The following is a 24,571-nucleotide window of genomic DNA, read 5'->3' on the forward strand; positions in this document are numbered from 1 at the left end:
AAATTAAGAAAGAAAAGTTTCAACCTCCCTTGTTGTCTCCTCTCAAGGGACCATGACCATAACGTTGTAAGCTGTAACTCAATGCCAAAATAAAAAATAAAAAAATTGAAAGTTGCTGGGTGTAAGTTGTAACTCCTCTCTGCACTTTCTCAATCATGAACCAAACCAACACAACACTCACCGAAATTGAAAACTAAAAAGCAGTTACTATTCAAAACAATTTTAAAAAATAGGAAAAAAGAATCCTGATCATAGCAGACGCATTGTACTGACATTTGGGAAATCGAAGCAAAAGAATCTCTCGGCGCCATGCATGCATCCTCAGGTGTTTTTTCTTTTTCCAGTTTTTCTCTCAACTTTAGATTTTCTTAATTTCAGCTATTTTTATTTTATTACAAAACATATAGCAGCTTCTTACACTTACATTGGTGTGAACCAAAAATTAAAAAAAAAAAAAAAGTCACTTCTTACAAATTTCCCCTTACAAACAAAAGAAGGGAAAACAAAAATACTTAATAAGAAAAAAGAAAAAAGAGGATAGCCTCATCTGATATTTTCTCTTTATATTTTAATTTTTTAAAATCCAGAATTAAAAAAAAAAATAACAAAACTTTTTGTTGTTCTATGGTTTGTCCTTGAGAAGAGAGGCTAATCCGGTCACAACCTTAGTCCCTCTCTCAACACTCTTCGGCTTCACCGCCGGCGGTTGCCACGCCGGCTTCGTCGCCACCGCCGACTCCGCTTTAGCCTCGCCGTACTCAGTCTCCGGCGACATTTCCCCGCCGAAAATCAGCTCCAACTCACCGCAATCGCTCTCCCTAGTCGACGCCGCATCACCATCGGACACCGTTTCCGGCACGGCGGCGGCAGCGGCGACTTGCACGGAGGAGGACGGGGGTTGCTTGTTCTCCTTCTCCTTCTCCCTAATGCTAGACGGAGAGAGCCACTTCGCGAGCATGTAATCGCGTTTCCTCCACGGCGGAACGTGCATCCCTTTCTTCTTCAGACTCTGCTTCGCCGCTTCGGAAACAATCGCCACGATCTCCGTCAGCCTCTCCGATTTTCCGACGTAGGTGAACGGCAGCGATTGCAGCATCGCCTTGTACGTTCCCGTCGATCGCGCTACTTCAAACTCAGATCTAAAATCAACATCGACAATCAACCTTTCCCCTTCCACAATCGCATCGATGAATTCATACTCACCTAAATCACAACACACACCAAGTCAAACTCAAATCCAAATTCAAACTCAAATACAAAGTTAGTTGAATATATTATTATATACCAGCAGGACAAGAGGAAGTTTTCTCCCACTTCGATTTGCAGATAGAGGAATCGTAACCGAGAGAGGAAAGTGCTTCTGCGACGACCTTCCTCAAATCGTCTTTTCGCTTAAACGACTTGCCGTTTTTCTCAACAATCCTCGCCACGTCAGCTAGCAGGTTCCTCTCGCCGACACTCGCGCAGGGGATCAAGCTCTGCACAGCACAGAATTATTATAGCTTTATGCAAATTAAAAATTAAAAAATTGGATTAGGAATAAAATTGGTTAGTTTTTGTTTATTTAATTGAATATACCTTGAGTGATTCAGTGGCGTCGGCGTTGGATGATTCCGGTGCCGGTGCAGCACCGAAGAGGTCGAAATCGTCCTCGTCGGAGCTATTGGCGTTGAAGCAGTTGCAGCGGTTGCGACCACATTTCGGTGGCGCCGGTGGCTGCTCCTCCATGAAATTCTGCACCATTTTCGCCAAGCACACCGAGCTCGGTTCGAATTCTGCAACATCTCTGTTGTTGTTTTTCGGTAACTGGCGGTCGAAGACGAACAACCTTTTCAGGCGCGACTTCAGCACCGACTCGTTCCGAACCACCACCGCCGCCGCCGTCGCCGCCGCGGTGTCCTTCACCATCTCGGAATCAATGTCAATTGCAATTGGTTGAACCTTCATCGGAGCCATGCTTCTACTTTTTTTTTCTCAGAGCTTCTATTCTTTTTGTCCAAAAAACGGGAAAAACCCTAGTCAACACACATTCATCGTTCCTACTTCCTACACCAGTCAATAATAACTCACGGATTCGGCGTGTTCTTAAGAGAGGAAAGGTTAAAAAAAAAGAGAAAAAGGAAAAAATAATTAAAGAGGGATTATATGTAGTTATGTACGGGTTTTTTTTTTTCTTTCTTCTAGGCTAAGGGAGTGAAGGTTTTTTGGAGGTGAGTGTTTTCGTGGAACACGTGGCGACGGTGGTCGGAGAGACGAGCATTGTTCATCGACGGGGAAGTTAGGGTCGCCGGAATGTTCATTCTCCGGCGGCGATGGAAAAGAAAGAAGAGAGAGGTTTTAAAAAAATTATGGTTTTTGTTTAGTTATTGTTCTTTTTCTTCTTTTGTGTGATGAAAAGCGTTCTGGATTAGGTGACGGTGAGATCGGGGTTTTATAACGAGTCAAGGTTGCTGACTTGGACTCTCTCTCGCCACGTGTGTCCAACGTGGCACCCGTCATTTGGACAACGTTGTTTGCTAACCGCACCCTGTTTGCACCGAAAGCTTCTCCCACTGAACGACGCGTGTCGAGAATGATTGCCTTGTTTCTTCACGGGTGAATTTACGGTGGTGTCCTTTGTTGTAAGAAGATGATATATAAATTATCTTTAATTTTAAATATCTCATTAATTTTTTAATATATTACACCATAAATTTTATTGTCCTTATATATGAATATATTTATAATATTTTGGAGGTGTTTATCAGATATTTTTCTTGTAATAAATAAACACCCTTCGTTCGATTCAGTGATTGATTGATCATATTGCTTTTTTCTTTTTATTTTTTTTTCTAACGAAAGAAAATAATTAATTAATTACCTGAGGTTTTAAATCGGAAAAGAAACAAAAACTAATGATGCGTGAGAGTGGAGGGAGAGATGGAGATCTTTATGGCGTGTATGTGAAGTCCATGCTGTCATAGATGTGTGCGCCTAATGTATTCGACGCGTGTCCATCGAACCAATGGTTTACCTTACGACCTATCAGATTATATATATATATATATATATATATATAAAATACTATTTTGATAATTTGAATGATTGATTTGTCAAAAAAAAAAAAATAGTTTGAATGATTGGAAGGTATACAAATTCAATTCATGAGACTCGCCTCATATATATTATATCCATAATAATCATATTAATTATATAACTTTTATTCCATTGATAATGTATGAAATTAAACAATAAAAAAATGAAGTCATAAAAATGTTAATAGCAATTGACCAATCATCTTGAGCATAATATTTGAGCTAAGTTTTATTCGAATCAGTCTAGAACATGTAAATGGCAAAAAGAAGACACTTGCTCAAGCTCAAGAATGGTAATGAGAAGAATAAAGATAACGACAACGACAAACTTGGATGTGGCAAGAATGGAAGGGCGTGGGAATGAAAGAAGCAAAGGTGCGAGTGCGAGTCAAAAATGTTGTATTATGTGAAAGTGAAAAAGGTTTAGAAAAATCATAAATTTGAGGTTTTGTAACACTCTTTAGTCTCTATATCAATTATACAAGGAATTGATCTAGAAGGTCACTTTTTATATTAATTTTTTGTATAGCCTATTTTTTAGAGAGTTTTGTATAATCTATGTAGAAAGTTATAGCTATAAATTTTTAAAAATAAAACTTGTCAATATTTTAGAACAGTTATAACAGGAACCAATGTATAAAATGCTTTCTCTATTGGTTAAAAAACAATCTTAAAAACTTAGTTTAAAATTTTTTAAAAAATCGAAAAGGCACGCTCATTTGTAGATCAGTTACTAGTATAATGTAAAAAATATTTTCTAGACTTGTTCTCTATATTACAAAAATGTCACTGTTGTGCATAGTATAATGTGAAAAACATTTTTTTAAAAGTCATTAAAATTATTGAAGGTTTTCACCTCTCTTTTCATTTCATTACTTTTTACCTAATTAATAAATTAATGTGTGTTGGTTACTTTCTCCAACTCTTATAAGGAAAAATGAATTTATCATATTAATGTATAATATTTACTGTAAAGTAATTAAAAATATTTTTAGTAAAAATATGATTAACACAGAGGATAATTTAAAAAGAGTATTTTAAAAAAGGACAAATAAAATTTAAAAAATTCTTACGTATACCAACAGAGAAAGTATCTAAATTAATTAAGAGTGAGACTCATGGAATAAATAAATTAAATAAAATGGTATGAGTAATTAAATAATAAAAACACCACACACTAATAATTTGATATTGAACTATTTTTTTTACGGGGAAAATTGAACTATTTTTTATTAAGATAATTTACGTTTAACAAAAATTGAAATACCGTACCCTTTAACAAAACAGAAATTAAAATACTAATATACTCCTAATATGTTTTTATTAATATCAGACTATATTTTGTTATTATCATGATATTGATACAAAATAATTTTATTATATATAATGATTAATTTTTGTTAAAAATTATGAGCACTGAATACACTCTACAAGATAAATATTATGCTTTAGTTATGATTTATTCTATATCCAAAGACTAATTAGATTGGAACCATGTATCCCTTGATTAAATTAGAATATAACCAACTGAATTATTGATAATCATTTTTGTTAAATTACAAACTTTATATATATATCAATTATATTTCAAATATTTTGTATAGTACATTATATTATTAGTGTAAATTTACAATGCAATACTAGGCGTTTAATTTAATTTTGAAGACTAATATTTTTATAATTTTATTCATAATAAATGATGCTTTTTTAAGTTACTAAACTTTCTACATCATCCTCTAAGTACAAAACAATTTAATATGTTATTAACAAGTTTTATTTTAAAAAAAAGGGTGGAGTTTGGAGCTGTGGGGCGTCCTTTAGCCCAAAATTGCTGATACTTGTAACAAATGCTTGTATTATTATTAACTCTTAAGTTTAAGCTATGCCGTTACTCAAGAATCAAGATTTATTATAACCATAGACTATCTAAATTCTAAACATACCAATAAATAAAAAAGTCTCAGCGGGGGGCCTCGAGATGCCTCCATTTTATGGATCTGCTTTTAATTTTCCTCTCTCTCTTTTTTTTCTTCTTCTTGTTATTCTGTTCTAGTACTATTTGTGATCATATTTATTTTTTATTCTTATAATTGAATCACAGCAGAAAATGACAAAATGTATTTAATAAAGGTAAATATCAGGGGGCGGAAACTGTATTTTATATAAAAAAGTAAAAAGTTATTTGCATTTTTAAAAAATGTTTTATTTTTATTTTAGTTACAAGTATATTACTTCTTTTCTATTTTTAAATGTTTGTATAAAATACTAAAGAAATATTCATTTTTTATAAAAATATTTTAAAATAAAAAGTAAAATAAAAATAGAAAATAGAAAGTTGATATTATATTATTGTGATGGAAATATATATATATATATATATATATATATATATATATATATATATATATATATATATATATATATATATATATATTAAAGACTCTTAAATTTGAATGATGTATTGAAAAACGAAAGAATTCAATTAAAAATCATATTTTTTAATCTTTGTGGTATTAAATTTTTGTTATTATTTAATTACCTGATTTATTTCACTTTAAATTTTATGTGTGTGCGCGTGTCTTTCAAAACATCTTAAAATATAATTTTTTAAAGTTTAATTTTAATACACTGTTGTTGTAAAAAAATAAATTATATTGTTAACCGGATATAGTTGTTTAGATATAACTTTGAATAAAATTGTTATAAGAAAATAATATCTTAACTATAATAATAATAATAATGTTTAACATATATGTTGGTCGTTATATATGTAGCACATTTTAAATTTGATCTCTATACATAAAACTTATTAAATCGATCATTATATGTGTAAATTTGATCTGGACGGCTCATTGATAATCCACGAAAACAAAACCCAAGAGAGACTCATCCTCCAGAACCCTAAGAAAGCCATTCACAACCCAATCTTCTTTGATTTCCCAGTCCCCAAGGATAGGGATATAAGAGAGAAGATTATGGATTTAATTAACAAAAAAACTAATTGCAAATATAAATTTGAAAATGTTGATTTTTGGTTTCGTTTTCATTAATTGATTTGTTTCATGCATGTTACACATTTAGTGCTTCCATTTCCTTGAGGGAGAGCACTCATAATTAATGTAAGTTCAAATGTTATTTATTTACATTCTATATATTCTACATATCAATGTAACTTTACACGCATTGTCCTTCCATTTCTAATGTGCAATTAAACGTTGCCCTTACTTTGTTAATTTTCTCCGATTTGTGAATTTCATCAAAATAGTTACATGCACTTACCCATAATGATTTTTCTTGTAACAATGATGATAAATTTTAGATCATTGATGCCCTAATGGACTGCATTCATACTGTAATGATAGTCTAGGTAGCTTATGGGTCATTTTACTAGTCAGACATCTCAAATTTTCATGAGCGTGGAAAGTTAGGCCGAATGTAAGTAATTGAAATGATGGAGCAAATTGTCGTTTATGAGAGTTAAAATGGTGAAAACAAGGGTTATTAGATTGAGGAGGACTCCACAATTGTACGCATGTCGGGTCAATTTCTCATCATATTTACAGTAAAAGAGTAAAGACACATCCCTGTTATAATTTTGTGTACGATCTGAGTACAAATTTCCCAGCCACAAAATTCGTCTCATTTAGAGGAGACAGGAGACAAAGTTAACATTAATATTATTTTTTTATACATTTAATGTTCATATCTTATAATCACATTCCTTATATAAAATGGTATATTTCGATTTGTGTGCCCCTCTTTACCACACTCACATAATGGTTTACGAACATAGTGATGCTATTTTCATTTCAGATTTGTATCATAAGTTTTGCAATGGGGGAAAAGTAGGAATAGAAGAAAAAGGAGCTTGGGATAAAATATGACAAGTAGTAGAGATAATTATTTTTTGCAAGAATGTCAAAGAAAAATAATACTGCTATAGTATTCTTATAAATAATATATATATAATTAACTTAAATTGAATAAGGGAACAAGAACTGAATGAAATCTTTTTTCCCAAACAAGCAAAAGAAAGAAAGAAAAAGGAAAAGGGAGAAAAAGATGAAAGGGATATTTCATTTACCTTACAAACGCTGTGGTGTTACATTTGGTGTGGCAAAAGGAAAATCAAGAGGATAAGCTAAAGGGATGCAGTTGAGCTTCATAGATTTCAACATTTGAATCTCTCACTTTCTCTTTTTGTCTTGAAAAAGAGAAAAAAAAAAAAAGACAGAAAGAAAGAAAGAATTATTTAGGAGGTGAAGGAATTGAAATGAAGTCTTGCTAGCAAGATACCAATATATTTCGACAAGCAACTAAAAAAAATAAAAATTGATGTGAAAAGGGGATTCGATTATTTATGTATTTAAAAGATTGAGAAAGTTTTCCATGACCAAAAATTCAATTTGTTAATTTCTTGTAGAGCTTTATATATTTCTGTTCAATGAAATTGTTCATATGTGTATATGACTGCTCCGATCCATATGTAATTGAATGCAGCACAAATTTGTAAATGTAATGAATGATATGATATACCCCATCTTTAATTGATCACAAGAACTTCTCTGACCCAGCATTCATCGATAATATCAAAGAAACGATATTTAAAGTTTTAAACTATATATATAACTGCTAAGTTCAGTTCTGTGGCGTGTGGTAGGTATTTTTTTTATTTTGACATTAATACAGCACCATCTATAGGATGTTTTGGTTTTGTTTTTGGATTACTATAGTCTGTAGATGCAATCACAACACCCCTTTTAATGAAAGTTAACATTTCACCTTCCTGATCTTTATAACTCATTGCCATGCTAGTCCAACTTGAAGTTGAGTTTTCATGCTCACCAATGTGTTCCTTACGTATATTGAAATTAATATTTACATGAAACAAAGGCCATATAATCGTACATATGACATGCAGGGTGGGCCAAACTCAAAGTGGATAAGGCCCTCACTTTGTGAAAAATATTTTTTAAAAATATTAAAAGTAGTTAGTAATTAACTAATAAATAATATTAGTCAATGATAAGAATAAGTAGAGATTATCATAATAATTTATCCAACTTTTGTTATTTAATATGTCTTATATGTATGGTTTTCCCATAAATGATGTTTTCAAGATATTTGAATTCTTAGTGGTATTCACTATTTAACTGAGGAGAGAAATAAAAAATAAAGAAATATGAAAAATAGATAGAACGGATATAAATAAAAGAAAAATAGAATAAAATTAATATTTTATTTAAAGGATAAAAATAAAAACAAGTAGAGAAGAAGTTTCTTTCTACTTATTTAAATGATTAGAAAAGTAAAAAGAAATAAATAGATGTAATAAAAGAACTTTTGATACTAATTGAAAAATTCAAATTTAGCTAAAAAAATCTGAAATTTTCATTATATTATTTTCTTATTTTGTATATTTATTTTTATATATGTTACAAAAAAATATTTTTTTAAACAAAAAGAAGAAAGTAAAACTCCTTAACAAGAAATTATTACATAGTTTCAACCAATTTCAACATAACCAGTAATTAAATTTTTTTATTTATAAAAAAGAACGTATCATAAAAAAATTGACCGGAACTACATATTTTCGGATCATGTAACTATTTCTTTCCCTTGACATGCTCCCCTCCGTTTCTAACTCAGTAGAGAGAAAGATAATACCTTTTTTTTTAATAAAAAATTGTGGGTCTTATGTCCCCATTTTCTTCCTCCTTATAATATAGCAATCGACAAAATAAAAAAAAAAATTTCATTATTTATATTCATCCAATCATATTAATAGCATAAGGCCATTATTTATACAGACGATGATTAACTTTGTCTTTTCATTCTTCTTTCTTATAAGTATTATGAGGAAATCCAAATCCAATTTTCAGATTCTCTATTATGAAGCACAATTCTTTCACCATGTGCTAAAGTCCATTGTAGGTAAAAATATAATATATGCGGTAAAAATAAAGTATTATAATTGGTAGATGCAATTTGGTATTTGAGTCTCTTAATTAAAATTTAGAGTTTGATTTTCAGTTTGAGATGAAATTGTAAATGAAGCTATTACTTTATTTTAAAATGGATCAACTGGTGGAAGAAATATTAGTTGAGTGCAAAAAATATACGCCCCTTATATCTTATAATTAACAAAAAGGCTTGTACCACTTGTGTTAAAGTTGTCTGATAAATATTTGTTTAAATAAAAAAATAAATTGAGGAATTATTTTATTTTTTAATTTAAAAATTGGATTCATTCCAAATTTTAGAGACTAAACAGATAATTAAAAAAACCAAAGTGTTAGAAATTACAATCAACATGTAATATGCATATATATATATATATATATATATATATATTAAATAACATGTAATTTTTTTCATACTAATTTGGGATTTTTTCAAACATCAAACTTATAACATTTGCATTGTTTAATATTAAAAATAAGCACTTTTATAATCTTTTCATGATTAACATATTAAAAAGGGAAAGGGTGGGCTATTAGTGATGCATAATCATGTGCAATGGATTAAGTTATTGCCACTAATCCCTTGGATTTATTTTTCCATGATGCAATACTACTGATACCTCTTTAGTGAACATCTTTTGATGATGTGTACTGAAATTATTGAATTTTCTTTTTGAAAAAAAATCCCATCTTTTGCTCTAAATCTTTTGGAAACATGGGCTGGCTATTATAGCTTCAAAGATGCAAATTAAATGCTTTTATTTTACCATGGTTTTACTTTTGTGCGACTTGAGGAAAAAGTTGCACTAATTAATTGGTTAGGTGAGAAGTCTTAAAAATTGCATTAAGCAGGTCCTACATTCCTTCAAAATTTACAAATATCAAAATGATCATTTTTTTTTCTTGTACATACTTTTATTTCCCAAGAAACATATGTTTAAGGATCATACTTTTTCTTTTCATTAGCAGTAACTAATTTGTATAGGAGGATATATGCTAATAAAGCAGGAAAAGTAGGCATGGAACTGATGGAAGATAAGCTTATTTGGTTCCAATCTATAAGCAAATTAGTAAATTCACTCATGCATTCCCACAAATCAAATTTATTTGTGTATGTAAAATAATAATAATTATTATTATAAAACGATAGGAAATTAATTAAAATCTTGGAAGAGATAGGCTAATATAGAAATGGTGCAAAGTTGACCTTAGCGGTCACATCGTGTCCAATATATATTTTTAGAGACAAAAATTTATGCAGTTTTAGACTATTATCTAATTATAATTCATTATAAATAGATAATAAATTTATTTATTTTTAAAATAATTATCTTAAAATAATTTAAAAGATGATGATTTATGATTAAATAATGAATAACAATTTAAAATTATTTTATATTATCAATGCATTCATATTACCTTCATATTTTAAATATATACACATTTATTTTTAAGTACAAATATGTTAAATAAATTATAATTATATATTATATTAAAATACAAAATGATATAACTTTTTAATACATTCATACTTTAAAAAGTACCGAGTACCTTAGAAAATTTTGATATATAAATGAAATTTGATTACATATTTTATTTTTATAAAAAAATAGTTAAATTAGGTGTACATAAACAAATATCTTTGAGTTTTTCTAATGTACATTCACTCATTTTTTTTAATTGAGTACATTAACAAGTTGTAATTAAAGTATATAAATAATATAACTTCCTAACGTATTCAGCTCTAATTAGAAATAACAAGTTGCAAAGCAGTATATAGTCATTTCAAATGTATTTTCTATTTAATATGAAAATTTGCATATCAATTTATTTAACGGATGAAAATAAATACATAACATTTTAGGCTATATATTTTGATCCCTCTTTCACACTAGTGTCTTTATGATAAAATGATAATAGTCTCTCTCATTTGCTATCAACACTAAACCAATTTAACTTAATCTCTAACCTCATACCAACAACCATCACTGTCTTAGACTGGTGAACTCTACTCTTAATATGGTCCTTGAAGAAGTACTTGAATTATGCACTAGCTCAAGTAGGCATGTCCTAAACCATACGCTCATATACCAATTGTAAAAGATAAAGGAGAGGAGGAAGAGGAGACTTAGGAGATAAACTCTTCTTAATATGTTTACCTTTTGTGTTTCTTTATTTGTTTTCTCAACTGCAAACACTTCAGTTCATTTTATAGATAAAGCAAATTCTTAAAAATAATATTTTTTGAATTCATTATTTGAAAGGACTACCCTACAATTGGATAAAGATAAATACAATTTGCTAAATAATAAAGAAAAATGCTAATTAAATAAGAGGAAAAAATAGTGAGGGAAACAGAATATACAGTACTTGAGTGTCATTTTCCATCTAGTCTAGTCGTTACAGTTGAAGCCTGGTGCCTATAATTGAATGGTTGATAGTGCGGGTATTGTATTTATATATTTATGCAGATGAGGGGTCAGATCCTTGAACAAATCACCCTAAATAATGCTAGTGTAGAAAACAAAAAGTGCAAGTAAAATTTATGTTCGGCAGCAAAATATCATTGTACCAAATTGTAAGCTTTCATCCATTGCCCTTGCTTATAATGTTACTGTATGTTAAATGAAATACATTTTTTTTTCTTTCTAATGTGAAGTATTTATTAATTTTCTTAATGATTAAGTACATGCTTATTTTACAGTTAAAAATTCCGTGACACACATTTTAATGTAAATCTAAATGATAAAAACAAAAATAAACACAAAAGCAATGATTCTAATCCGTTAACAGAATGTTTACTTTGCAAACGTAATTATATAACAGGAAACTAAACCTGCACTAATTTCTATTAAAAAGCATGACTAATCACTTTTAATAAATCTTTAATTCTAAACTGAATTTTGATATACAAAGGGGAACGTCTGAACTAAGTTATAGCTCTCTTCTTTGATACAACCAAGCAACCAATGAGGAATATAATATGAATCCATCAAATTAATATACATCACAAAATAACTGCATATATAGTCACAAGGAGCAAAAGTATGAGTCACTGTCCATATTTCCCATCTCAGAATGCATAATATAAGCAACCAACACAACACTGAAGAAAAAGTCATTCACTATTTGACCACATAGCCATATTAGATAGGCCATTGTCAGACATATTTGTTGTTCATATATTTCCCAAAAGCACCTAAATGGGTGGCCTACCAGCCCATTAGTAGTTACTCACAAACCTAGGCAAGTGTATATCTTGCTCAACTTATAGATATATTTGCAATATCATGTTCATACAATTTGATATAATTATATGCCACATGGGATTGGACCCACGCACGTAAAATGATTGACAATGTCTGATTTACCTAAGAGGTATATATATAAAACCAAGATATGCTTTGCTTGACCTTGTTAATTCCACAACATGATAAGGGAACCATATGTTGTTCAAAGATTATATTTATTAATTTAAGCTTGCTTTCTTATCAACAAGCATAAAAAATTCTCTTGGGGTGCCTTGCAGATATAAACTACTACTGAACAAGGAATATGGGTAAATTATATATGGTGGTTCTTAAAGCAATCCTTCTAATCTTGCATGTCATTTGACCCAATTTTATGGGCTGTTTTACTTTATCGAATAAAATCTCAATTATCGTCCAAGAAATAAATCTCAATTTGTTATTAATATTTTTAAGAAAATGTATTTATTGGGAGATTGATTGTACACCACATTCATATGTGTGGGCTATCTCCATGACGAATGGCAGATTGTGAGTTCATTTCATTATTAAAAAAAAAAGGTTTGTATTTGTTTGTATCATTTACTACAAAATTTGGTGTATAAATAAAAAACCCTTATTTTTCTACGTTGATATAAAAAATGAAGACCTGATAATGACTCATGAGGACATAAAGGTTATTGAAAAGGAAGGCCATATAGGACATGATACCCTGTCGTCACCAAAAACCAATTTTGACATTCCTGTTTTGGTTTACTTAATTGAATTTCCCATGTCAAAGGCCTAAAACAAGGCTTCATCTTAACGTTGCTGTTCCCTGTATTTGATTTTAGATTTTGGAGTTTGTGCTCAAGTGATGGAACAACAAATTGTTGGTAAGTGATGGCACAATTTAACCGTTACACACGGGTTGAAAGAGTCAAGTGTGATCATGAATATGTGGGCCAATTAATGGGTTTATGAATTGGGCTCATTTGTTACGAAGCTATATCATTGTAGAACGGAGAAGTTTGTTTCATGTAACGGATTTCTCAACACATCGAAATTTGGTTTATCTCAATAAATATGTTTCTTGAATGGAAAATGTAAAAATATTTCTTTATTTATATACAAAATCCAAGTAAAGAGTTAGATATTAACATCCACAAAAATATTACAGCAGTATCAACGACTTAGTGATTCATTTTGAAAAATTATAAAAATATTATCAATTTTAATTTAATTTTTATAAAATTCTATTTTATTCTTATTCTTTGTATTTTTAAAAATAATGGATTTTTGATCCCTTACTAAAGACAAAACATATACAGTAAAATATTAAAATCATATTATTTTAGTAAATATAAAAATTAAAAATGAGTAAATTTTATTAAGATTAAAACAAAAAATATATATTTTTTAAGACATTTTTTAATTAACTATCAAATACATAATATTTTTTTAGTAAAATACTACTTTAATTATAAGATATAATTCCTATAGTAATATATATAAAAAAAGTCAACAATTTTCCATCGTTATCTAAATAAAATATTTTCCCAGGAGTGATGATAAGATATTGAGTTAACGATCTTTGTGTAAAATTTTGTTAGAAATTACGTATTAATTGCTGACATGATCAAAATAATATATATATATAAATGAAAGATAATCTTTAATGTTTAATTTAGTTTTTGCTGTTGAATTATGTATAAATTCAAAATTTTAAAATAATATTAGAACTTATTCTAATATAGAATATAGTTGTTGTTTAGGCCTATGTTACTCACTATTTGACAAATATGGAATTATTTACATATGTTTGATAGTGTAATCATTATGTTTGAGATGTCTAGATGTTAGTATGAGAGATTTTAGATTTAAATGTGACCATAATAATTGGCATAGGAGGTGTTATGGTGATTTCAATTCAACTTTTTTTTTTCCTCTCAACTTCTTCCCAACTTGCATTTGCAGATGTAGGGCCTCTACATTTTGGAGTTTGATAGTTCGAGACGATGCGTGGCCAGCTGAGAGCCACTTCACTTTGCGGTTTCAATTCTATTTTATCCAAAACCATTAAATTTTGTGAAATATATATATTAGTAACATTTTTTTTGTGATGAAATTCACATGTGTTGTAATAAATATGTGGTTTAAACTTTAAATTCTGTTTTTATGGGTCTCATTCTCAGACTAGTAAATTCCAAATAAGAGACAGCGTCTTTAAAAAAGAGAGAAAATATGACCACTATAATTTCAATTAGAAAATGTGTCCTAGCACTTCTCATAATTTTTTGATATGTGGGGTGGAGAAATAGGATCATGATAGGTACAGTTAAATTCAAATGTTATAAGTCCAGTCAAATTCAATGAGGCTCATTACATAAATGTATTTTTTTTCTTATATGTTTACTTAAATACTAATTAGTTAGGATTTTGTCAAATTAAACATATATAATTCGCGAGTCCAAGCACGCACATAAAAATGCACCCTCCGACTTCACTGACAGATATTGTATTGAATGTGCATATGAATCAATCAAATTAATATACAAATAAGAAGCTCCTCTCTTTTGGGTTTATGGTTATTTAAATGATAAGATCTATTTCCTTTCATTGTTTATTTGATACTTTCATTCCTAGCTATTGATACATGTATAGTTTTCCTTTTCTCTGTCTTCCTACTTTCTTCTATGCATTTTTTTTTGTTTATATTCTTTCTACGTTGAAGTTAAATAGAAAAGAACAAAAAACAAAAGGAGCAGTTGCAGTCTATTTAAATTTTAATGGATAAAGGTTAAAGAACTACATTTCAGTTTAAGGAATTTGAAATTTGCTGCAGCAAGAAAGACTCTTTTCATAGTATGGGGGTGAAGCCCCCAGGTAAGGTAGAAGGGTGATTTGATAATTATGTCTCGTAGGTTTAGGTTTATTATTGTTATATAAACCGGTATAACCCTGTTATTACAGTACACATCAAACACCGGGTAGCCTAAAACCTTAATATTTAAGTTTCTAAGTCTTTCTTTCAATTATATAATATTTAACTTTCTAATTCTTACAAACTCCATCTCACACTTACTTAATGATACTCTTAAAACTTACATGTTTTAGATATTTATATCATTGCTCTATCCACCGAACATGTCACTTAGACCTACTATTAAAAAGACTTTTGATATAAGAGATTCTTAAACCAAAAAATCCAATTAATTTTTAAGCTTTCAATCACCCACTTTCAATTTTCAATTTTCAATTTCTAGTTAATTTTTCGGCTAATTTTATGGATGATATCATAAATATTTGACAATGATCTATAGAACTCGATGGTAATAATGTCAACGTGTACAGCCATAAAGAAATTCACTGGCATTAACATAGATTACCAAACGGTGAGCCCTTTGAAACACACACACACACACGTGTATATATATATATATATATATATATATATATATATATATATATATATATATATATATATATATATATATTCTTTTAATTAAAAATACTAACATCTAAATTTTGAAGCATGGACGATATAATGTAATCTAGAAATAGATGAGAAATGAAATATGCTCTCAACTTAAATACTTGCATTGTCTTCAAAAAATAAAATATAAAAAACATTCGTACTTGTATTGACTGCTACATATCTGAGACAATAATTATAATACCCCCTTATACATTCAAATTTCTGGCCTTGAGCAATGAAAAACAAATTCTTTTGAGATTGCTCTCCATGTCATCCAAGAAGCCAAAATGAACAAGTCTTAAGCCCCACTGGAGATTTAGACTTGAGGTGCCAAGGTAGAGATGCCTTGATCAATTTTATCTGCAATGTGGAAGTGAAACAAGAGGTGCAATATTTCTGATAGGAATCCAGCCACCTCTAAGCAGTTTTGAAGATACTTTACAAAGAATGGTAGCCTCATTAATTACCCTCCCCTTATCTTATTCTTTGCTTCATTTATCTTGTACTACTACATACCTTTCTCTGTATCCTTCCTAATTTACTCAACATATCGTTTTTGACATGCCTCATTATCTCCATTGTAATCAGATGCTCAGTCTCTTATTTACTAAAAACTGTTTGTTGTCTAACATTCAAAAGTTATGGGTTGAGTGTTGGTTTTAAGTGAAAAGTGAAAAGTGAAAACCAAGAATAATTTAATTTGCCTTGTTTATTCACACATAAAGCCTTGAATTTCTCCTTTTGCACCTTGAAAAGTAGGCAGTACTAATAGTACCTGAGTGTTGAGTGCGCTGACAAAGTTTCAATATATGTAGCTTATTTTCAGTGCAATCAATCATCTATACAGTGTGAGCTTTAGGCATACTTGTCAGATAATTTAAATTCATATATGGCGATGAAGCCTTTTAGACTCTTTTGGCTGGGCCATTCTTTGTTTTTCAAGTGTTACAACAATGTCCTTGTTTGATTTCTTTTTGAGGGGCCAAGTGCTTGCATCATTCTGAAACATGAAACATATAACAATGTATGTAACACTCTACAAACAGAATCAATCCATATGTTTAGTACATCTATATATTGTAGCAACATATATAGCAACTAAGCTATTGTAGTCATGCGAGTCATTTAACCAAGAAGCACCAAATGTGCCTCACGGTTTGATTTAGTTGTGTCCGAATAATAGAAGTGATGAACAGCGTATAGCTACACCGCATACTAATACAACAAAGTTCTAGATTTTGACATCAACTAAAATGTCCGAATTCTATTTACCCATGTAAATATTAGTGATACTATGGTTGGTCATACAAAAATGCAGTCCAGCAGGTCAGCAACCGAAAGTAAATCTTATAACAGGAAGAATTAGAAAACTGTAATTTCTTCTTCAGTGTACTAAAGGACTATCAAATTTTAAAAGTAGATAAGTGAAACGTATATATCAAACTATAAGTAAAAGTTGAAACTTATTTGCTACATTTTTCTCAGTTATTTCTTGTTTACTGAAAATTAATGGTGACAGTCTTGAGCTTGAAAACATCTGAGTACAATGCTTGAGATATTTGAAATTTGAAAACATCATGAAGCTCCTAACATTACAATGATAATTGACACATTAATGTACTGAAAATTGCTTCCTAAGTGAGGTCTCATGAACAATTGTGAATACATCCACAACTGACACCTCAAATGTTCATATTATCAAATTAAAATGCCAGTTGTGATATATTGTGTGTGCGAATTTCATGTAATAAAACATTATGATTACCAGAACATATTTAAGGGAAAGGAAAAATAAACCATTAGATAGAATGCATGCATTCAATTAATTAAGAATTATGTTACCTTTGGTATAAAAAAATAAAAAATTAAGTTACCTGTACATACATATCACAAGCAGAAATTACATGGACTTGAGTCGCATAACAGACTCTTCCTATATACACAAATTACATAAACGATCATTTCACCTTGTTTTCCCTCTCGTCCTTCTGTGCGTGTGTATGTAATGCTTGTCTAGAAAAAAGTCTCTGTGAATAGTTTTTCCCTTCTATTAAAGGGTCATAGACTAATAATCATAGAGTACAACAGCATGTGTAAGTTAAAAAGTAAACACTACAATTTAGAAAATTTCCAAAACTGCTCCCATGTTAATATGTTATCCTTTCTATTTCACAAACCACTAAGATTTTCTCCATATATCAGCTAGAAAAAAATATGAAGTTCAATACCACATGGATTTTACAGTAAAAAAAGAATGGGCCACTCGAGGTAATGACTATTATGGACTAGAAGCCAATCTAGAAAAGAGCCACAGGTACATGTCTATAAGAGTCATACTGGTCAACTACTTCCTGCACCTCCCATTTGCTTTCTGTACCTATTCCGGAATATAAAATTATAAAATTATATTCTGGAAAGGGATATTACGACTTTGTCGTCTCCTCAACATTATCAGATCGATGTGTTTTACTTTCTTATTTGTTTTCTTATAAATATTTTTTTAAAGTTATAATATACATGTAGTAAAGTTATAATAATGCAACTACGGCATGAAGAAAATGTATTGTTGAATTTTGTTAACCAAAAAAATAGGATGAAGAATAACTTATTTTTCTTTCCTATTTGTTTTCTTATAAATATTTATTAACAAGTTTATCTAAACGCACATGGCTGCTTCTGTTTTCACTTTTGCTTTTTTAATTCTGAAAACAAGGAAAACATGCAAACTAGGAAATAAGAAAATAGTTTCTAAAAATAAATTTACCAAATAAGTTTTTCTATTTCTCATCTCCAAAATTGTTTTCAAATTAATACTTATCAAACAGGTCTTTTTCTTTCCTCATTTTATCATAAAAACATTTTTTCAATGTTATTTTATAAAATATTTTAAAATGAAATAATCAAAAAACACAATCAAGCAAAGTCCTTACACTTCACTCCCTTGCGATATGTTCATATTACACTGCTCTTTCAACATCACTTATTATATATTTGAACTCATTATCGACTTTGGACATGGATTGCTTGGATCATTCATATTTTTTTGTTATATTTTATGAATTTGTAAAAAATATTTAAGGATTTAAGAAAGGGGTGAAGCTTAAAAAATTAAAATGAAAAGAGAAAATATTTTCACAATCAAATCGCTACTAAAGAAGAAGCAAGAAAAAAAGAGAAAATTAAACAAAACACTATACACTAACCGGTCACTTGATCCTTAATGGACTACAAGGATTGTGACCCACCAGACAAGTTGATGTTTTTACCTATTTTCGTTGTTGGATTAAAAGATTTGGAAAATCTTTCTGGAACCAAGATCCTCTATGGTCTTTGCATTGGGATTTCCAATGCTCTTTCCAACTCCATTTTCCCTGTGACTTCCTTCTCCAACTCTCGCCAGAACACAACACTTGAGTGGCATTGGCAATTCCGAAGGCCTCGGAGCATATTGTCAAGAAAACCACCTGACACAAACTCACAATGTAGAAATGAACTCGTGAAAAAAGTTGTTTTTTTTTAAAGACTAAAACAAATGGGTATATCCCTTGAAAGCATCGAACGTGAAGCGTCTAAAGATATCTGAATTCATGTTGGCAACGTTGGAAAGAGGGTGTTACATTACTGAAGGTCAACTTGATATTTGGACTCCATGAAATAGGTTCGAGCGTGAGTACTAAAACTAAGGAAAACCACTGAGAAAGATAAACAGTGCCTAACTGCTTATGAAATCAGAGGGAATGCACGTGAGTGAGTGTATTTGAAGTCTGATTAAATAGTTTTGAGGAGTGCATATTTGCACACACATCTAAGGTGCATTTAGTGGTCAAGCTGAGGTCAACATTCTATATATTAATTGAAATTTTCCCACTTTTTCAACAAAGTTCATCAAATTTATAACGTTTGAATCCAGGAAAAGAAATAACATTAAATATGAACTAAAATATTTGATATTTTTATGATTTTCATTGTTTTGAGTTTTAAAAATGAAATATTTATCCATTACACACAGTTGATATTATTAATAAACTAACAAAGTGGATAACTCATTACCAACAATAATTCTCATGAAATTAACATAACTAGTACTGTAGCTCATAGGCTGCATATAATAAAGATTTGGTTTTTTCAATTATATTAAAATTTATAATGAATAAATATTTCATTTGGTCTCCAATGATAAATTAAAGAATCTATAATAAAGAAATTTTATTAGAAAGACATGAATTAGTTAACAATTTTTAATATTTTCCATTTAACTTTTTTACTTTTTACTCTATATACTTATTAGAAAAATCTTTATTATTTTAATTAAAGTTATTTTATTTTTAATAAAATAAATATATTTAATGTATAATATTGAATATAAATCATGATAAATATATGACAAAAAAAATCTTGAGTATCAAATCAAGGAATTACTTTAACACTTTCTCCTTATGTTTCATATCAAGAATACCATTTATATTAAATTATATTTGACAAACAAACCAAATTAATTAAGGTACTCATGTTAAAAAAAATTAAGGTACTCCTTCTCGACTCTTGACCCCTTCCAATGAAAGTACATTCTCGACATGTACGTGGCATTTTTTTTCCTTTGAAAATTAATTGCAACATTAGGCGTGTTTTTCTAATTCTCAAAGCGCGTTGACAGTGATCTCTCAATTCAATATATACCAAAGTACATGCATACGAGAGCATCAAGAAAGCTAAACTGAAAAATATTTTATTATCTTGTAAGATCTTTATTTTAATTTTTTCAAAAACATTTTATAAAAAAAATATGAAATAAAAAAGATAAATTTATTGTTTTAAAAATGTAAAGCATATTTAATTTTTAAAAATAAATAAACGGATTAATAAAAAAATTGTGATGATATATTTACAAATATTCAATAATTGAATTTCGGAATTCAAATAATTCTTTCCTCTGGGTCTTATGCTAACCAGCGTGCGTGTCCTTTGGTTGGGTTGTGCGTGTCCTTTGGTTGGGTTGTGCGTGTTAAAGGAAAATTCTAAACGAAAAAGATTTTTAAAACCCTAAATATTTTTCAACATCTAATGAGAGAGAAAAAAAGAGAAATTCAATGAGAAAAGAGATAAAGAAATGAGAGGTGTTGATGGATTGTTTAAAAAGATAGTTTTAAAATTCATTATTCAATCCTAAAATAAATAAATAAAACATACCAAAACTACACTTAAATTTAAGGGAGCATGAGAAAAAATAAAAGAGATAAAGAGGAAAAAAAAAGAAACCCTTTCAATTGATGTCTTTTTTGTGTCCCCTAAACATCAAACCCTTCCAGCTGTCAAAATTTCATCCCCATTATAATACGAAGAATATTAAATCTCATGCCCCACTCCTCACCTTCACCCCATGTATTTGGATAGATATGAAGGGGGGGTTGCAATCTGATTCTTTTCCCACAACTATCACACCAAAACGTGGTTTGACTCTCGTACATTTTCATATTACAATTCAAAAATAAATCTCTACAAATACCCCCCCAGCTAAGATTGAGCTAGCTATTCTCTACACATTTAATTCTCTCTCCCTCTCTCTCTCTCTCTCTCTCTCTCTTTTCTGAGTCACAAAATATTGTTTTTGTACAAACATTAACACCATGGCAGATGTCCTGAGTGAAGAACAGATTGGTGAGATCAAAGAAGCCTTTGGCTTGTTTGACAAAGATGGAGATGGTGAGCAATTTCTTTCTAATTAATTTATGCACTATCTATCTATGATTTTAAATCATATTTGATATGTTTTCACACACATAATGGTTATGCTATTATGTATAACATTTGTGTATGATTAATAGGGTGCATTACTGTGGAAGAATTGGCCACTGTTATTCGGTCATTGGATCAGAACCCCACAGAAGAAGAGCTCCAAGACATGATAAACGAGGTCGATACAGATGGCAATGGAACCATTGAATTTGTTGAGTTTTTGAACTTAATGGCCAAGAAAATGAAGGTAAATTATGCTATTAATTAATTTCTCTCATTATATATTTATTTAATAAAGTTCCAAAGGCATTAATATTGCATTTTTGCAAAGATTAATATCCTTCTCATAATTACTATTATATATACAACTGCCAGAGACTAAGTTCAGTTCTGTTTTCTCTCTCGTTTAGGAAACTGATGCAGAGGAAGATCTCAAAGAGGCTTTCAAGGTGTTTGACAAGGATCAAAATGGCTACATTTCAGCAAGTGAGGTATATGTATAAACTTTTATTCTTTCTATTCACTTTTTATTGTAACTTTCTTTCTCTGACGGCAATGACCAATCAAAGTATTCATGAGATTTCTGACAAAGTAAGGTTCCTTCAAACTTGAACAAAAAGCAAGTAGGGTCAAGATGTTGCAGAGTGCAAACTAGATTACAACTCTTGAATCTTCCCTTTTGTATTTTTTTAATACTTTTTCTATAAATGGTGCGTTTACTTTTCTGCCTACGTAATAGAGGCTGCATATGCAATTTTTCTTATAAAATTCCTACTTCAAGTTTCAGCCAATCTTACTCAAATTTCTTCCTTGAATTATTGATGTGTATGTGTTGTCGCTTTTTTATTTGGAATTAATTTATATAACGGTTTCTTTGCTTTAGGATTGAGATAATTCATATAGACGAAATTTAAGCATATATCAGAACTATTTTTTTTTATATGCATGACTGAATCAAGAACAGAATAATTCATGAAAAATATTTGTATAACTTTTTCTTGAATTCATAAATATATATATATATATATATATATATATATATATATATATATATATATATTGTCCTTTTCATAGAATTACAAATTAAAATTTATTTTATAAATTGCTACCGCCCTTCTAAAATTAAAGAGTATTTAATAGGTATATAATATTCATATATTTAGTTTAAAGTAACCTTATTTAATATAAGATATTGTTAAAGCGCTTTTTAAATAGGTTAGAAGTGTAGTATTCTTTGTAAAGATCAAATCTAGATATTTTAAATAAAGACTAAATGAAAAAAAAAACTAGAAATTTACAGAATATTAATAATTTAAAAAAATCAATAATTTTAGAACAAAATAATAGAAATATATAAAATTACCCGTGCACTATTTTTAATAATACAACCTTTTCCATAATTGTATATTAAAAATGGAATGAAATTGTATGGTGAGAGGAGAGGATATCATGTACATAAATTCATATATGTCAAAGAAAAAGGCAAAAAAAAGAAAAGGTGCATTAATATCACATGCACATTCAGGACAGTACTTTGTACCTTTCCGCATCCTCTGAATAATAGTTGTTTGTTTGCCTGTTTGGTTTTAAAAAAATGCCTTGGGGTTTGACATTTGAAAATAAGAGGAAGAAAATCTTGCGTTTCAGTTTTCACTCTCTCTTAATTTATCAGTATTAACTTTTTTTTATATAGAATTTATTAGTATTAACTAATAACTACATGTATGCTCAAAGACATACACATGTGCTCATATATTAAAATCCTTCCGTGTTATGCAGTTGAGGCACGTTATGATCAATCTGGGTGAAAAACTAACTGATGAAGAGGTGGAGCAGATGATTAAAGAAGCTGATTTGGATGGTGATGGTCAAGTTGACTATGATGAATTTGTCAAGATGATGATGATTATTGGATGAAAATTTAAACCAACAAATTTATTGTTCGAATTCGTTTTTGTGCCCCACTCTCATTTACTCCCAAGAAATTAATAAGTCTTCCAATTAATGTTTGTTGTATTTAACTTGTACACATGATGTGAATGACCAATGTATTAGAGTGACATCTCAGCCACCCATTTCATGTTCAAACTTCAACCCATAATTATTCTTTCAGTTTTAGTTTAGTATTCCTTATGTTTTACAATTAATTAGAGTAAATTTATTCAAGAACCGTTGAAATTAGACTCTTTCTTTCTTGAAACATTAATGTATGCTACAATTTTATTTTATTTTTTTACCATGTTATTGCTACAATTTATTCTTTTTTATCATTCAGAAAAATAAAAATAGCACAGGAACTAAACTCTAACAAAAGAGATGTCTATTGCATCATGAAGATGATATTGTCATATCACATTTTTGTCATGTGAAATCTTAGTCTTCAATTAAAAGTAAGAGAAAGAAAATTTAAATAACAAAAGAAAATTTAACAAATAAGCACCCAAAGAAGAATCAATCCATCATCGGATTCCTGGCCAATTTGTTTGCGCATTGATTACCTTCACTATACAGATGAATGAAGGAAAGTGTCCAAGGCTTGCTAATGAATGCATGAGTAAATATGATTTATGATGGTTGCATATATAAGTATGCAATGCCGATGCCTATAACTTGAGTTCCAAGCTACATTGAGACCATGAAAGATGACAAACAGTTCAGCATGAATGTTTGTAAAGCTACACAAACCAGAAAAAGCCAACCAACCATTTCCCAAGAGAATCACGCATGCAAAATGTCACCCTACCCCGAAGGATCAGGATTCCTAAACGAGCTTCCATCAGTCTTGAGTTTGACAACATCTTCACAAGGATGCCAGGAGACCAAAGTAACAAGTCTTTGAGGCTTTGATGGCACATCACTTCTATCTGCAGTCTTAACATATCATGCATAATTGTAATTTGATTCACAACATACCGGCTAAACAAAACTCCATCATAATTTTTTTAGAATTCCTAGCTTTCCAATTAAAAAAATATAGGATGTTGCATTACTTTGCCATACAAGTTACATGAGTTGGTGCTCTTTTTATGGTAGAGTAAGTTATTATCATTACATAATTTCTCAATAAATTTCTTATGTTTAGAATTTTGATTTTCC

General features: G+C 29.6%; 2 protein-coding genes across 2 annotated transcripts; one reads left to right on the forward strand and one right to left on the reverse strand.

The window, feature by feature from the left end:
- Positions 1-363: 363 nt before the first annotated feature.
- LOC114372282 lies at positions 364-2,398 on the reverse strand. Its single transcript, XM_028329769.1, has 3 exons — positions 1,579-2,398; positions 1,286-1,478; positions 364-1,203 (listed from the first exon to the last, which is right to left on the reverse strand). The coding sequence occupies exons 1-3, from the start codon at positions 1,954-1,956 to the stop codon at positions 623-625; spliced, it is 1,152 nt and encodes a 383-aa protein (XP_028185570.1). The 5' UTR covers positions 1,957-2,398; the 3' UTR covers positions 364-622.
- An 18,851-nt stretch (positions 2,399-21,249) lies between these two features.
- On the forward strand, positions 21,250-23,706 carry LOC114369593 (calmodulin-like protein 11). Its single transcript, XM_028326824.1, has 4 exons — positions 21,250-21,442; positions 21,565-21,722; positions 21,886-21,966; positions 23,255-23,706. Exons 1-4 carry the CDS (start codon positions 21,367-21,369, stop codon positions 23,390-23,392), a joined length of 453 nt encoding a protein of 150 aa, XP_028182625.1. The 5' UTR covers positions 21,250-21,366; the 3' UTR covers positions 23,393-23,706.
- The last annotated feature ends 865 nt before the right edge of the window (positions 23,707-24,571 follow it).

The sequence above is a fragment of the Glycine soja genome, chromosome 10 (genome assembly GCF_004193775.1).
Source record: "Glycine soja cultivar W05 chromosome 10, ASM419377v2, whole genome shotgun sequence".
NCBI lineage: Eukaryota > Viridiplantae > Streptophyta > Magnoliopsida > Fabales > Fabaceae > Glycine > Glycine soja.